At 39.7% G+C, this 12,953-nt stretch overlaps 1 protein-coding gene across 3 annotated transcripts in view; it reads right to left on the bottom strand.

Moving 5' to 3' along the window:
- The window catches only part of LOC126867474 (zinc finger protein 628-like), a 120,285-nt gene that overhangs the window by 79,489 nt on the left and 27,843 nt on the right, over positions 1-12,953 (bottom strand). The window contains exons 2-3 of one of the 3 annotated variants that reach the window (XM_050621944.1): positions 3,729-4,725; positions 1,873-1,965 (exon numbers count right to left, since the gene is read on the bottom strand). In XM_050621944.1, the coding sequence (XP_050477901.1) occupies positions 1,873-1,965; positions 3,729-4,700 (1,065 nt within the window). In that variant the 5' untranslated portion in view covers positions 4,701-4,725. Of the gene's footprint in view, positions 1-1,872; positions 1,966-3,728; positions 9,071-12,953 lie in introns of those variants that run through there. The other 2 variants (XM_050621945.1, XM_050621946.1) reach the window with 2 other exon arrangements.

The raw sequence follows: 12,953 nt of genomic DNA, 5'->3' as shown, positions 1-12,953 counted from the left end.
TGTATTGCGTAATATATATGTCGTGTATATATATGTATATACATATATATATATATATATAAAAATGTAGTAAAAAACAACCATGGCCAAAAACGAAGGTCAACTTCTTGACAGTGAGCTAGCAAGACAGGCTGGCAGGATGGGACGAACAGGAAGAACGTAGTACGTGTTACGCGCCGGTTTTCCTTCGATTTCCAGAGGAAGAAAGAAACGTCCGAAGGTACCGTCACGGATCACGATTTTATCAACGTGATTCGTTTCAGCCCGTCGAACCGTGGAAATCCAATTGGAAGGCAGGATTCACGATTCCAAGGACCATCGGGATGGGGACAGGTTTCACGGTTTCCAAAGGATCATATGGGTTATTACTCGACTTTCTTTTTCCGTTTTCACGAGAACAGAGAAGAGGCAGGAAAAGTTAGAGCAAGAAGACGAAGAGATACAAGAAGATCGATGGAAAAACAGCGCGCTAAGGAATCGACAGACGCACGAAAATAGCGAAAAGAGAGAGGTTGGACAATCGCGTAAATGGATTAGTTAGAAAAGAACGAGAGGAGCGAGAGAAACAGAGGAATGAAAGAGAAAGACAGACAGAAGACAGGACGTATGCACGGAGCATGGAGAAGTGAATTAGTTTGGAAAAGAAGATAATACGTTCGTCAAAGATAGACGAGCATGCACGATTGATCTCCTTCTGCGCAGCGCGTCTCGACGAAGATCTTTCTTACGGGGCACTTAAGCTAGAACGATCGGCAAGCGGCTAGGTCCAATTTGTCATTACGCTTGTCTCTTTAGTGAGTCTGTTCTTTTCTTTTTTCTTTTTTCTTTTTTTTCTTTCTTACTTTAAACGTCCTATCACGTCTATGCAAGATTCTCAAAAAAGGGAACACGAGATATCGTATATGCGTAAAGTCGGGTGTATCGTAACGTAAACCTCGAATCTCAAGTCAACGAAGGATGTACGTGTGTACTTCTGAACTGTTCTTCTCGTGAACGTCGATCGAATTCGAGCTCGATCAGGATCGAACTTTGCGCTCTGGTCAATGAACCGTTAACACTGTCACGTGATGCATCCTTGGAAATCACTAACACAAATACAAAAGTCCCATCGTACTTCAAAAGGGGGGATGAACGGTTTTTTCTTTGTATCGTATTCTTTTTTCTTTTTTTTTTTTTTTTTTTTTTCGTTATCGAACATCTCCGATCACACTCTACTCTCGGTCAGGACGACTAGCGACTCTGTTAATGACACGATCACTTTCAAAATTAGCGGGGAGAGCAGCAAACAGCAAAGCACTTGGGCACGCATGCAATAGACCCACATGCAAGTGAACTCGAAATATAATGTATGTCTGTCTATCTATCGGCGATGGATAGATAGGCAAACAAAAAATAGATATAAATAGATAGATAGATAAAATGGATCATGTTGAAACGTTGTTCGAGCTAATCGAACGACAAATTCGTCATTGCCCGAACGATCTTACGGACTCTTGTCAACACCAGTGGTGTCGTTAACGAGTAGCACGTAAACGAACGATTCGTCGTAATCTTCGTACGACACAAGATTCATCGAGATCCAACAAATTGTAGACGTTTCTATTTCTCTATTTTTTCTTTTATACTTTATTACTAATATCTTAATATATTTTTCTTTCTTTTTATTGTTTTTGAAAGATTCGCATCAGCTCATCCACAATCCAATGGTAATGCCGTCGTGTGTATGCGATTGCAGATGAGTCGAGCGCGACCGGCGATACACAACCGGCGATAACCGTAATCGATATATAAATGCAGAGTAAAGAGAAAGTACGAGAATAAAAAGTAGTCAATAAATTGGAATATATAGTACGGAGAAAGAGGGAAACTCACCGGATCTGGTGGGAGTCTGTAATCCGTGGATATTTCGCTGCTCGCACTGCGCTCTTCGGTCGACCTTTCCCAGTCCATCTCTTTTTTTAACGACTGCAAACGAACATCGGGTTCACGTCAAAGTAATAATTGGATAGCTGTCGATGCTATTGGGAAAAGTATGAACTGGCTTGCCTGGGCCAACCGCGCCCCAAATCATTAGCATTTATGTATTGTACTACGTTCTAGAAGAAGCCCGAATACGATTAACTTGATTAATTATTCCAGACAGATAGACAATATTATGTAAACGGGACAAAGTTGTTCGATTGGAAAGCAAGCGATTAAAAGTGTTTGTATGTACCTCTTGGCTACATTACTTAACGCAGGATAGAAATAACATGTAAGTTAAAAATGTAATGACCGATGTACAGTAGAACCTGCAGTATACGTATACGTCGTTCAAAAACTATATCGATCAAACGTATGAATTAAAAAATGCAAAATATTATTTTTATCCATCTACATCTCACGAGAAATAATTTCATGGAAGTAGATCATTGATTCTTGAGATACTGGATACTAAGCATCTCGGAGGTAATTGAAAATTGCGAAATTTACGAAAAGAGAAGTTAATTTGTTTGACTTCAGAATGTTTTACACGTATCGCTATTTACTGGATTTTCATTGCTTATTGCTTCGCATGCTAATCAATAACATTCAAAAATACAAAATTTATGATTTAAAATTTCACGAGTGTCTGTCGTATGAAATAACGTCGAATTTTTAATTCTGAATTCCACTTCTAAATTCGATGATGTTTAATTTGGATCCAGCGTTCAAGTCGGTATCATATACATATCGTAAATGTGCGTGATGTAGACGGTGGACGTGTTAATACACAGTGTGTAATAGCATCAAAGAGGCAACGTATGATACTAACTTTTGAAACGAAACGCAAGATACTTCAAAAGGTGGGAAATGGTCAGAGTGACGCAAAAGTCGCAAAAATGTATTACGTTGAAAGCATTCTCATTCCGTAGCACTTATATATACTATATAAGGTATATGATACTAGAAAAAGAAGTTTTACACAGTTTCAGATACAATTTAACGCGTCAAAAGGTTACCACGATTCAGCAACAGAAAGAACAAAAGTCCTACAAGTAATTAATAAAACATAGATAATTAATAGATCTTATTACACATTCTAACTGAAGGTTCTACTATACACGTTGTAGAATGTCTGGAAATTAAACGTCTAATGCTTCCACTTAGCGTTATGCAGCTTTCGTGTTAAAAATTTGTTAACAAAATCGATTGCTCCGATCTCGTTTATTTGTAAAATTTGTTGCCAACGAATATTTTCAAATACAACTTCGCACGCGTTGTTTCTTGCGCAATGATACACATTTTCAGTGATGGAATAGAATACACGTACAACGATAAAATACAAAAATGTATCAGACATACAAAATTACAAGTATTACAGTCAAAAGAAAAGACTTCTGCAAATACTTCATAATTTCAAATCTATCCACAAAATTTTCCATTTTAAACGAAGAATGATTTGCAGGTAACAAGGATATAATAACTCGTTGTTTGATAAACTATTAAATATTCCTCAGCGATCTACTACTTTCAGAATCTGCACGAATTAAATATCTCTGTGGTCTTTGTATATTTCATAAACCATTAACGTTTTATATTTCTCTTTTTAACACATTCGCTGCGTCTCGATCATAATAGTCGTCCATAGTAACGTAAATATTTCATCAGTTGGTCTCTTTCGCGACAAATACGTTAAACATTCTGCTCGAATCTTTCAATCCATAAATATGCTATACAGATATAAAGAGAATAAAAATTGTACTCACAAGTGGAACTTGTTGGACCGGGGGTAACCCCGACGGACCCGCGAGAGGCTCTGTACTGTGCGGGGACGGAAGCCGGCTCTGTGGTAAGTTCAACGGTAGCACGCCAGGCGTGCTTCCTGTATTGTTACTTAGACTCATATCCGACGGTCCACTGTGCACCGAGATCGGACTAAGGGAACCCCTCGTTTCTTCTAAACTTGCGGCATCTTCGGAATCCCTCCTAGGTCGATCAAGGGCCAAAGGTCCTGGACAAGGGCTACCGGGTCCGGTGGGCGATGCCGGACAATCCGTCATGTCTACCGCCTCGGTCGACTCGCTGGTGGGTGGTTGGGCTACGTTTTGTTGGGGTTGCTCGCATTCTTTCACTCCTGCCGATGGCAAACCCGTGCCACCGGATGTATTTCCTTCCCTGTCTCTCTCCTTATTGCTCGCTTCCTTTATACTTTCACGTTCACGGTGATGTTCTCGCGATGTCTCGCGTTGTATACCCTCGGATGTGCTCGTGTGTTGTTGTTGTTGCTGCTGTTGTTGTTGCGGTTGTTGCTGCTGTTGTTGCTGTTGTTGCTGCTGCTGCTGTTGTTGCTCGTCCCTCGACGCTACCGCCGCGTTGATGTTCGTCATATCCGCTAGACCCTTCACCTTAAGGCTCTCCGCTGTCTTTAGGAGGGCCGATAGCTGGCAGTACTCGACGTTTACTTCGCCCTTGTACATGAAGTCGACGAGGGTACGTAGCTCGGCGAAACGTACGTCCTTTAGGATGACTATGGGGTGGCGGTTCGGGTGGTCGAGGAATAGGGCCTGGAAATAGCTGGAGCACGCGGAGAGGACTACCTTGTGGGCACGTATCGAAGGTCCCTCCGTGCACGCCAGTGTCACGTCCACCAGCGACTCCGACTCCAGCAGTTGACTGAACACACCCAGCAAGTTGCTCTGATGATTGTTCCACCTCAGGCAGTAATGCTCACTTCCCATGTCTGAACTGCACCCCGCAACCCTGCTGCAGAAGAAACATTTGTACCGGTCCGTGTATTAACTCTTCGGCTCTTGTTGCGTTCATCTTGAACGTTTCTTTCTCTCTTTCGTTTTTTTTTCGCTGTTCTTTTTCATCCCTCGTTTCTACTCTTTCTCTCTTTTCATATTTTCTATGCGTGTTTCTTTCATATTTTTTTTTCTTTCCCTCATTTTACGCGTCGCTCGCGTGCTCATTGTCGGCCGCGCTTGTTCACTGCTTCGTTGTTGAAGTTCCCGGGGTTAGTTGCTCGCGCGACACCCGTGTGTTTTCATTCGCATTGGGAACTGCGCGTTCATCAGAGAGAGGTTTCGATCGCTCGGTTAAAAGGAAAGGGAACTGGGCGATCGGCGAAGCTTGGGATAAATTGTACAGTCCGTGTTAATTAGTTAGTCGATCAACATCCACATGTTCTGTTTTTGCGTAGTATTATCGTGTTAAATCCAATATTGATACTTCTGAGTTACGCGAATGCTATTGTTTGAGTCAGGTGATTTAAGTTGAAGCTATTTTATTTCCTATATATTCTACGTTGTACGCGATAAACGCTATTAAAACGAGGTATCGTTCGAACAAATAAGTCAACCCGAATGATCGCGAGTCACCTACGATTCAACGATACCAAACTAGTTGAACAGTATCGATAATTTTACGCAATCACGTAGAGTTAGTTTTTACGTTCCACATAGTCAATTAAGTTCTAATACTTGATTAATTAAAATAGTTCAAAGTAAACGTTAAATTAGAACATCTTGGATATCGTTTAACGAAGATGCAAACGGTACTTTGCAAGTTTCGTACCAGGAACGCAAAGAAGTTGGTACGTTGGCGCTCGTGCTTGTGAAAATCAAGCTCGAGCATTGGTGAGTTTCGCGCGATGGTCGACTATAAAACATCCTTCTCGAGGCACCAATCTCTTGGCGAAGTACAAAAACGACTTTGTTCCAAACTCAATTATACGAACTACGCAAACGTGTTTGCAAATTATGAAAACGTTGCGTGAAAAATCCTTACAAATTGTTATAAGAAAAAAACGTCAGAAAATTTCTATTTGAGAAATCTGAATGTTGAACGTGTTTGTTGCATTATAAAAAATACTCGAACGCAAATGACAGTTGCTGTTTTACCCCTTCCTACGACTCGTCCAACACTCCTCCTCGTACATCCACCTGCCAAACTAACCCAAAATTCCATCCACTGATTGCCGATGTGTACACTGCGGGTTTACGACACGATGTTATTACGGAGGGCACAGAGCAGATGCGCGATTTCGCAGCTACGAAGTAATATCCAAGCTTCGACCTCTGGCTTCGTAAACAAAAAAGATGAAAAACGATACATCCAAAATATTTCTAAAAAAGATAACTTTTGTGCCAAAATATTTCTTCCATCGCATCGATGACAATCGTTTATTCCGTATGTGCGTATCGTATATTTAAAAAAATGAACGATATCGTTGTATACTTTCTCCTTTACAAACGTTGTTTCGTCCACCGCTGTATAATGTTAAACATACATTACGACCGTTTCTTCAGTGCAAAAGATTAACTGGAGTCACAAATACGTTTAAAAAATTGAAGTTAATTTATCGACTAAATTCTTACATCGTTAGTCATCGATAGCCAACATAGCGCCATTAGCAACCCAACTATCGGTCACCAATGACCCTCACGATATCCAATTTATTCATCTTCTTCGTCCGTGGAAACATAGAGGATCTGCGTGAAAAATGTAAATTTTATTCCCAATTGCCGAACTTCAAAGCGATCCTAACGTTCGTTAGCCATTCGCATAGTCGCTGATAAAACACCTGTGATCGTGCCAAAACGATCAGACACCGTTACGCAACACGGCCGATCGTTCCTCCGCCGGTAAATCACGATTTCCTCGCGAAAAAGTACCGTGGACGTCTAAATTGGAATTCCCTGTCCGCATGGTGGAAAAGCGCGTGTAGTCGCGGCACCGTCGCTATCGCAATTTCCTGCGGCATAAATCAGCGTCCGCGGAAGCGCGAAGTACGCGCAGTCGTTCGTTCGTTGGTCGGAGAGGCGTCGCGGGATTTATTCGAACGCGGCGCGCGTTTCTTAACTACGCGCGGTCATCGTTTAATTCTGGCCACGGAACACGCATCCGCGAAAGATGCACGACCGATATCGGCTGACGATACCGCGCGCTCTTATCTTTCGTTATTTCTTGGACGATCGTGAGGCAGTCAGTTTGCTATTTATTCGCTGGCATGTCCAAAGTTTCGTTGAGTTCGTTAAGTTATACGCGTATGCATATGTATGAGTATATGTATGATTCATGAAAGCATTCAGACACTTGTAGAAACTTTTTATAACACTTATGAAATGTAAAATCTTTTATTTTATGGAATACATTATCCGCGCTGCACGAAACATCTGGTGAAATTTAAAAGAAACTCGCGAATGAATGACTGTCAAAGGTGACTCCGGTGAATACGGAGAATTATTTATATAATGGATAGTCGACTGTTCAAATATACTTTTGCGATTTTCAGATTTCTTTCAAACTTTGTCTATACGATCATGATAATTCATGTTACGGTGCTAATGAAATTTCAAAATGTTACCCATAACACGTATAACATGTTCAAATACTTTGGCGAGCCATCGTACACGTTATTTGTATTTAGGTGATACGGAACCGCTTTACCAACGTGAATCTGCTATTTACCGTGATATTCCATTCATCGGAACGAAATATTAGCTGCTGTCCGATCAACGGAACTGGTGTTAATCGAATCCGCCTATCGGAACGTGAACTTGTACTATAACGATGAAAAATTACAATCACATAGTCAGGAGAATCAGTAAACTCTAATTATATGATCTATTTACCCCTCGATAAGTTTAAACAAACTGAGCTTCAGATATGTCTTGGAATTTCTTTAACTATTCGCATGACTCGTGTGTTAATCAGATTATCGTTTACCATCAATTTCTATAATCAATTAACAGAGAGTGAACTTTAATTCTTCCAAATACAAATACAACACAGCTTATTTTCAACAGAAAATAGCAGAGATATAGATAAGAAAATTACAATTATGCCCGAGTGATTGGAAATCTGACTGACGAGATAACGCGTCTTCTTCGTTTAACGAAATAAACTGGAAAGGTTTCAAAATCAAACCGTACATCCGACAGTTAAATTATTTTAAGCCTACCTTGAATTTAGGCAACATAACTAATCTGAACGAGACTTAGAACGCGTGAACACGGTACACGCACGTGTCGCAGCCATGTGCACTTACACGTATGTAATTATCCGCGCCACGAAGCCCGCGTGGACGCGCGTGTTCGCGTGATATATCGGCGGATGGATATGCGCGCGCGATGGCGTGTGCTAGCACCGAGCGATGCTCGCGTGATTCCTCTGGAACCTCTGATAACGCGGCACAACCTCTACGTGATAATACACGGAACGGTGTATCGTAATAACAAAAGAAAAAAAAAAAAGAAAATAATATTTTAACGCGTGACAAAATTACCGTGGGATTACCGGTCGTTCGACGTTTGAATAATACGCCGAGAAATGCCTAACGCTTGCGCGTTACTCGACAACAGCCTTGTTATTTGGGCAATGAAACTTTTAATTAAACCGATTTACCAAGCTGCCTTGTATCGCTAGATTATGGAAAACAGCGGCAAGACGTTCATCATCACTGTGATTTTGGAATCGCAACAGAATTTCGTTTATCTGAACTTGGTTCACCGCAGCGAAATCTTAGCGCATGATTAATCGATTAAAGATCAAGTGGGTCGAGGAGAAGACCGTACCGATCGCCTTCGTAAATTTAAAAATCGACGAGGGAAACGATGCGAGGAATACTTTTTTTTTTCATTTACTGCCAGATTTATAACGACTGCTCTGTAAATAAGCTTGTGGAAATTAATCGGTTGTTCTCTTTCAGAGATCGAGCAATAGTGGCGCATCCAAGTAAGAAAGTTGGGCAAATTGAGAAGGATCGAGTACCTGATATTTCACGAAAGAAATATTAAGCGAATTCCTGGAATTAGCTTTCATAGTTGCGATGTTAAAACGTAGAATTCGATAATGGAATACATCGATTGGAAAGAACGTTGAAAATAAATCATATTTTTTTGATGTTTCGCAGCAAGCTACTCTCGACACCTGTTCGTAATTTCTAGACTTGTTTCAAACTGTCTCGACAGAGTCACGAGAATCGGGTCTCGTTACGGTGCTGGTAAAATTTCAAAATGTTTCGTATATCGTGTAAAGAACAGCCGAAAGAGTTGGAATGCTTTTACGGGCAACTATAGGTGCGTGAATAATTTCTAATAAAATTGTAAATAAAATCTAAAATGTTCAACAGGGAACAGATTTCACGCACTCCAACAACATTTGCAAACTCGCTGGCTATGCGTTCGTCCATGAGCCGCGTGAAAAACCGCGTTGAATATTCTTCGCGTGCTCCGGAAACTTCGGCGCGTTTTAATTAGAGCTTGCGGCTAAATTTGCCCGGCGGCTACTTCGCAAACTTTACCCGCGTGAAATCCGCCAGGAATGCTTACTATACACGCGTGTTGAGTGCCATGGAAGGAGAAAAGAAACGATGACGCCGCTAATTTGAGCACCGGCATCGACTGATACTCAAGGGGTGTACGAGCAAGAAAAATGATTTCATTAAAGTTAAACATCGGCTTTTGCGACTCTATCTCTGCCACCGTGCAGGTATTAAGCGTACTACGACTATCACGGTTATCGTCCATCTAAATATAGCAACATGCTGTAATTACATTGATCATTTTCAGACTATAACATTCGCTAGCACCGGAAACCTTCAAAGTTACGATGAATGTACAGCAACAACGTCATCGTTGAATACCGTGTGATTATTTCATCGAGATGCTCCAGCTTGTGTCAGCGACATGGTAAACAGTGAAACGTTACGCTGAATCATTAATAACCTACTTCCGAGTGAATCTTTTTCGGACAGTTTTTATTTAATAAAAAAAATAGATGGTCTTTACATAGTTTGATATGTACTTGTTTTTTTAACTTTATTTACGTTAATTTAATTAATGTCCATAAACTCAAAAATATCGAGATATTTATCGATTTTAAAGCAAGCTCGATAATCGAATCGAAGAGAAGGGATGAGCTCGTTAGAATTTCGAATTAGTACGAAATAACAAATCGAAGTCCATTCGAACTACGATGAAAAATATAAAAATTGATAAACGTAAAGTTATCGGTATGGTACGAACCTTTTTACTTCTCGTCTTAGGATTCATTTTAAAGCAACACATATATATATGTGTGTGTGTGTGTGTGTGTGTGTGTGTGTGTGTATATATATCTTTAACGTTGGTACATTCAAGTAAAAAACAGTTATCTTTTATTGATAGATAGTAAGTTGTCTTTTGCCAGAAGGTTGGGTAATTATAAAAAATTCATTGCTATTACTCGATTAAATTTATAGTTCGAATTTTGGGGTTGATGATAAATCGAAGTTGTGGGAAAGAGCGTTTTCGAATTCCGTTTAGGGACAGAGTGGATAGCGGTGGTTGGTTAATTATTTTTGCTCCCCTAGTTTGCTAATATGTTGTTTGGAATTAATTATGATGAATACGATAAATTTAGGGCGAGTTTTATGTAATTTAGTGGTAATTAGCAAGTTTTCGATGGCTGAAAGTAATACTTGGTAATGAAGATATTTTGGCAAAATGCAAACGCCCGCGTGTCTTTAAATTTGAAACTAAATGTTAAAATTATTAGCTTTTAATTGAAAGTTACCGATTGCCTGTTTACCGCGTTACTCTTGCATTTTTTAAATAATTAAATTTCTCGAAATTACGAATTTAATTAATACAATCGATAACCGAATATCCTGCGATCAAACGTTACAAAGAATAATAAACCAAACTTTATTAACTATTATTACCAGTTCGGTTTTCATTTAATAACCCGAACTCTGGATGTATAGGAGTGTTGCGTATGTATTTACACGTTCGTAAAGTTTGTTATGAGAAGGTACCTCTGCTAAACATACTTAATAATGGTTGAAGCAATCGCAAGCATTTATAAGAACTTGCAAACTCTAAATTACGACTGGTTCGTAACGATCCCTAAGCTCCGTAATATTTATACTTATACAACGTTCGGTGTGTATGCGAATAGTGTTTAGACTAAACTTATATGACTACACGAATGTCAAGAATGCTATAATTTATGTTTCTTCGCTAACTTTAGCGAGGAATTAAATATGCGATTACAAAGTTTCTAACGATAGCATTTTGTATGACTTATTACGTTGGTACGATCAAGAAAACAACTCTTCTTAACGAAAATAATTTTCCGCGTGTACCGAATTTTTCTATACTTTAAAATGAAAATTGCACGATACAGTGATACGATGTATAATACGTTTTAAAAATAGTACAGTGCTTCACTTTGTTGCATTTTGTTTTTTATAGAATTTAACATTTGTAATATTTTTTTACATAACGTAATGTTAGATCCATCATGAGTGTGCTATAGTTAGTGCGATAAATTCGAGAACAGATCGTTATTTAGTTTACTCTAATTTTTAAGACACATGGAATATCTGCTGAGACCCAGTCGTGCATATTAGATGAACATTAGAATATTTTTATGGACAAATTTAATTGGCTTTAATTTAACAAATATCACCGAAATCTATTGTACTTCATAAAAATTAGATAGAAATTAGTATATCGACGGGATACGTGTTGTCAGAATTGGTGATTTTATAGAAACACAGCACCCTGTCGATGGCAACCATATCATCACCATGTTGCGCTGTCTTCGCAGCAAGGAGCTACCAAAGAACACGGTTGTAAAACCATATAATATCGTCGTATATTTCTTGCAAAAATTAATGCTTCGTGAAATGTGAACTCTACTTGATATATTTTAACGTCCTTGACATTGTTCGTACACACGTTTCAATTCTTTTATTTCTTAAACTCTTAATTCATTTTTCATATTGCAGTTTCTGTCGATTTGTATGTTCTCATGTATTTCTTCGTCCCTCGTTTTCTCCTTCTCATTTTCATCAACACGTCCTAAATTATTGTATCAGGAACGTACTCAGCAACGTAAACTTCATTTTCCACAAATTCGCTCAAAAGACACCTGCAACGAAACAAAGACACGCGAGCCGAGAAGTAAGCTGGATGTATAAAAAGCTGTAGCCTTTAATCAGGAGAAGAATATCAGGAACTTGCAGGTTTCTCGCAAATTAAGCGTGCTACGATGCTTCTAGCTGACCTTTGCTTCACGCCCCTCGCTCTATTTCGCAATCTTCCCTTTGCACTTTCTAACGTGCAACTCTTACGAGTCTTATTAAAAAAAGAAGCACACATTTCTCCATACTTTTTACGTTTATACTATCTGTCAGTTTACGCGTTTGTTTGGACCAAATGCGTAAAGAATTATTATTACGTACTTTTGCCAACCTACAATCGTTTGCGACAAATATCGCTTGTAGTTCAACATGCGACGTATCGATTGAAAAAGAAACGAGTGTGTCATTCTTTTAACAAGAATTTCTCCTCGCCGAAGAATATAATACTTGAAAAGCGTGCGACATTCATCGACGATTTATCCCACGTTTCGATTTTCAAGAAGCATTTCGTTCACAAGAAGACCGAGAAAAACGTAAAATCTTTCCGACGAAAGGAAATCTACTGGTATTGATAATTTGCAAAATTCCGCTAATAATATCGATTAACTGAATCGTGCACGAGTATATAACCAGCTTTGCTTGGAAATGGTCGAATTTCGCGGACGAAAGAAGACGAGCGCTTCAAGAGAAGACAAGACAAGGAAATTTTCGAAACCAATGCCCATAATTCTCGTTAGCGTTAGACGGAATTTCATTTTCCTGGAGAACGGCCAGTGGCTACGGTGGTTTCGATCAAAGGCGTTTCTTCGTCGGACTTTTCCCGCGGCTTTTGTACGTACATCGCGTTACATAAGCCCGGCACCGTGTGCATGTCTCCGTTATTTATGTCATTTCAGAGGTTTTCTTTGGGTCAATCCGTTTAGAACGGCGCTCACGCACGCGTGTCCCGACGCCGGGACTGTGACTAAACCGTGCAATCGGTTTAATGTTAAACAGTTCGCCGGCTAGCTACGCAATTAGATTATGCGCGCACGATAAACGGCTGCGAGCCGCTCTTCCTGCTCGCGAATCTGCTTTC

The sequence above is a fragment of the Bombus huntii genome, chromosome 7, assembly GCF_024542735.1.
Source record: "Bombus huntii isolate Logan2020A chromosome 7, iyBomHunt1.1, whole genome shotgun sequence".
In the NCBI taxonomy this organism is placed as follows: Eukaryota; Metazoa; Arthropoda; class Insecta; order Hymenoptera; family Apidae; genus Bombus; species Bombus huntii.
The sequence above is the reverse complement of the archived record's forward strand: the minus strand, read 5'-3'. Positions and strand labels throughout refer to the sequence as shown.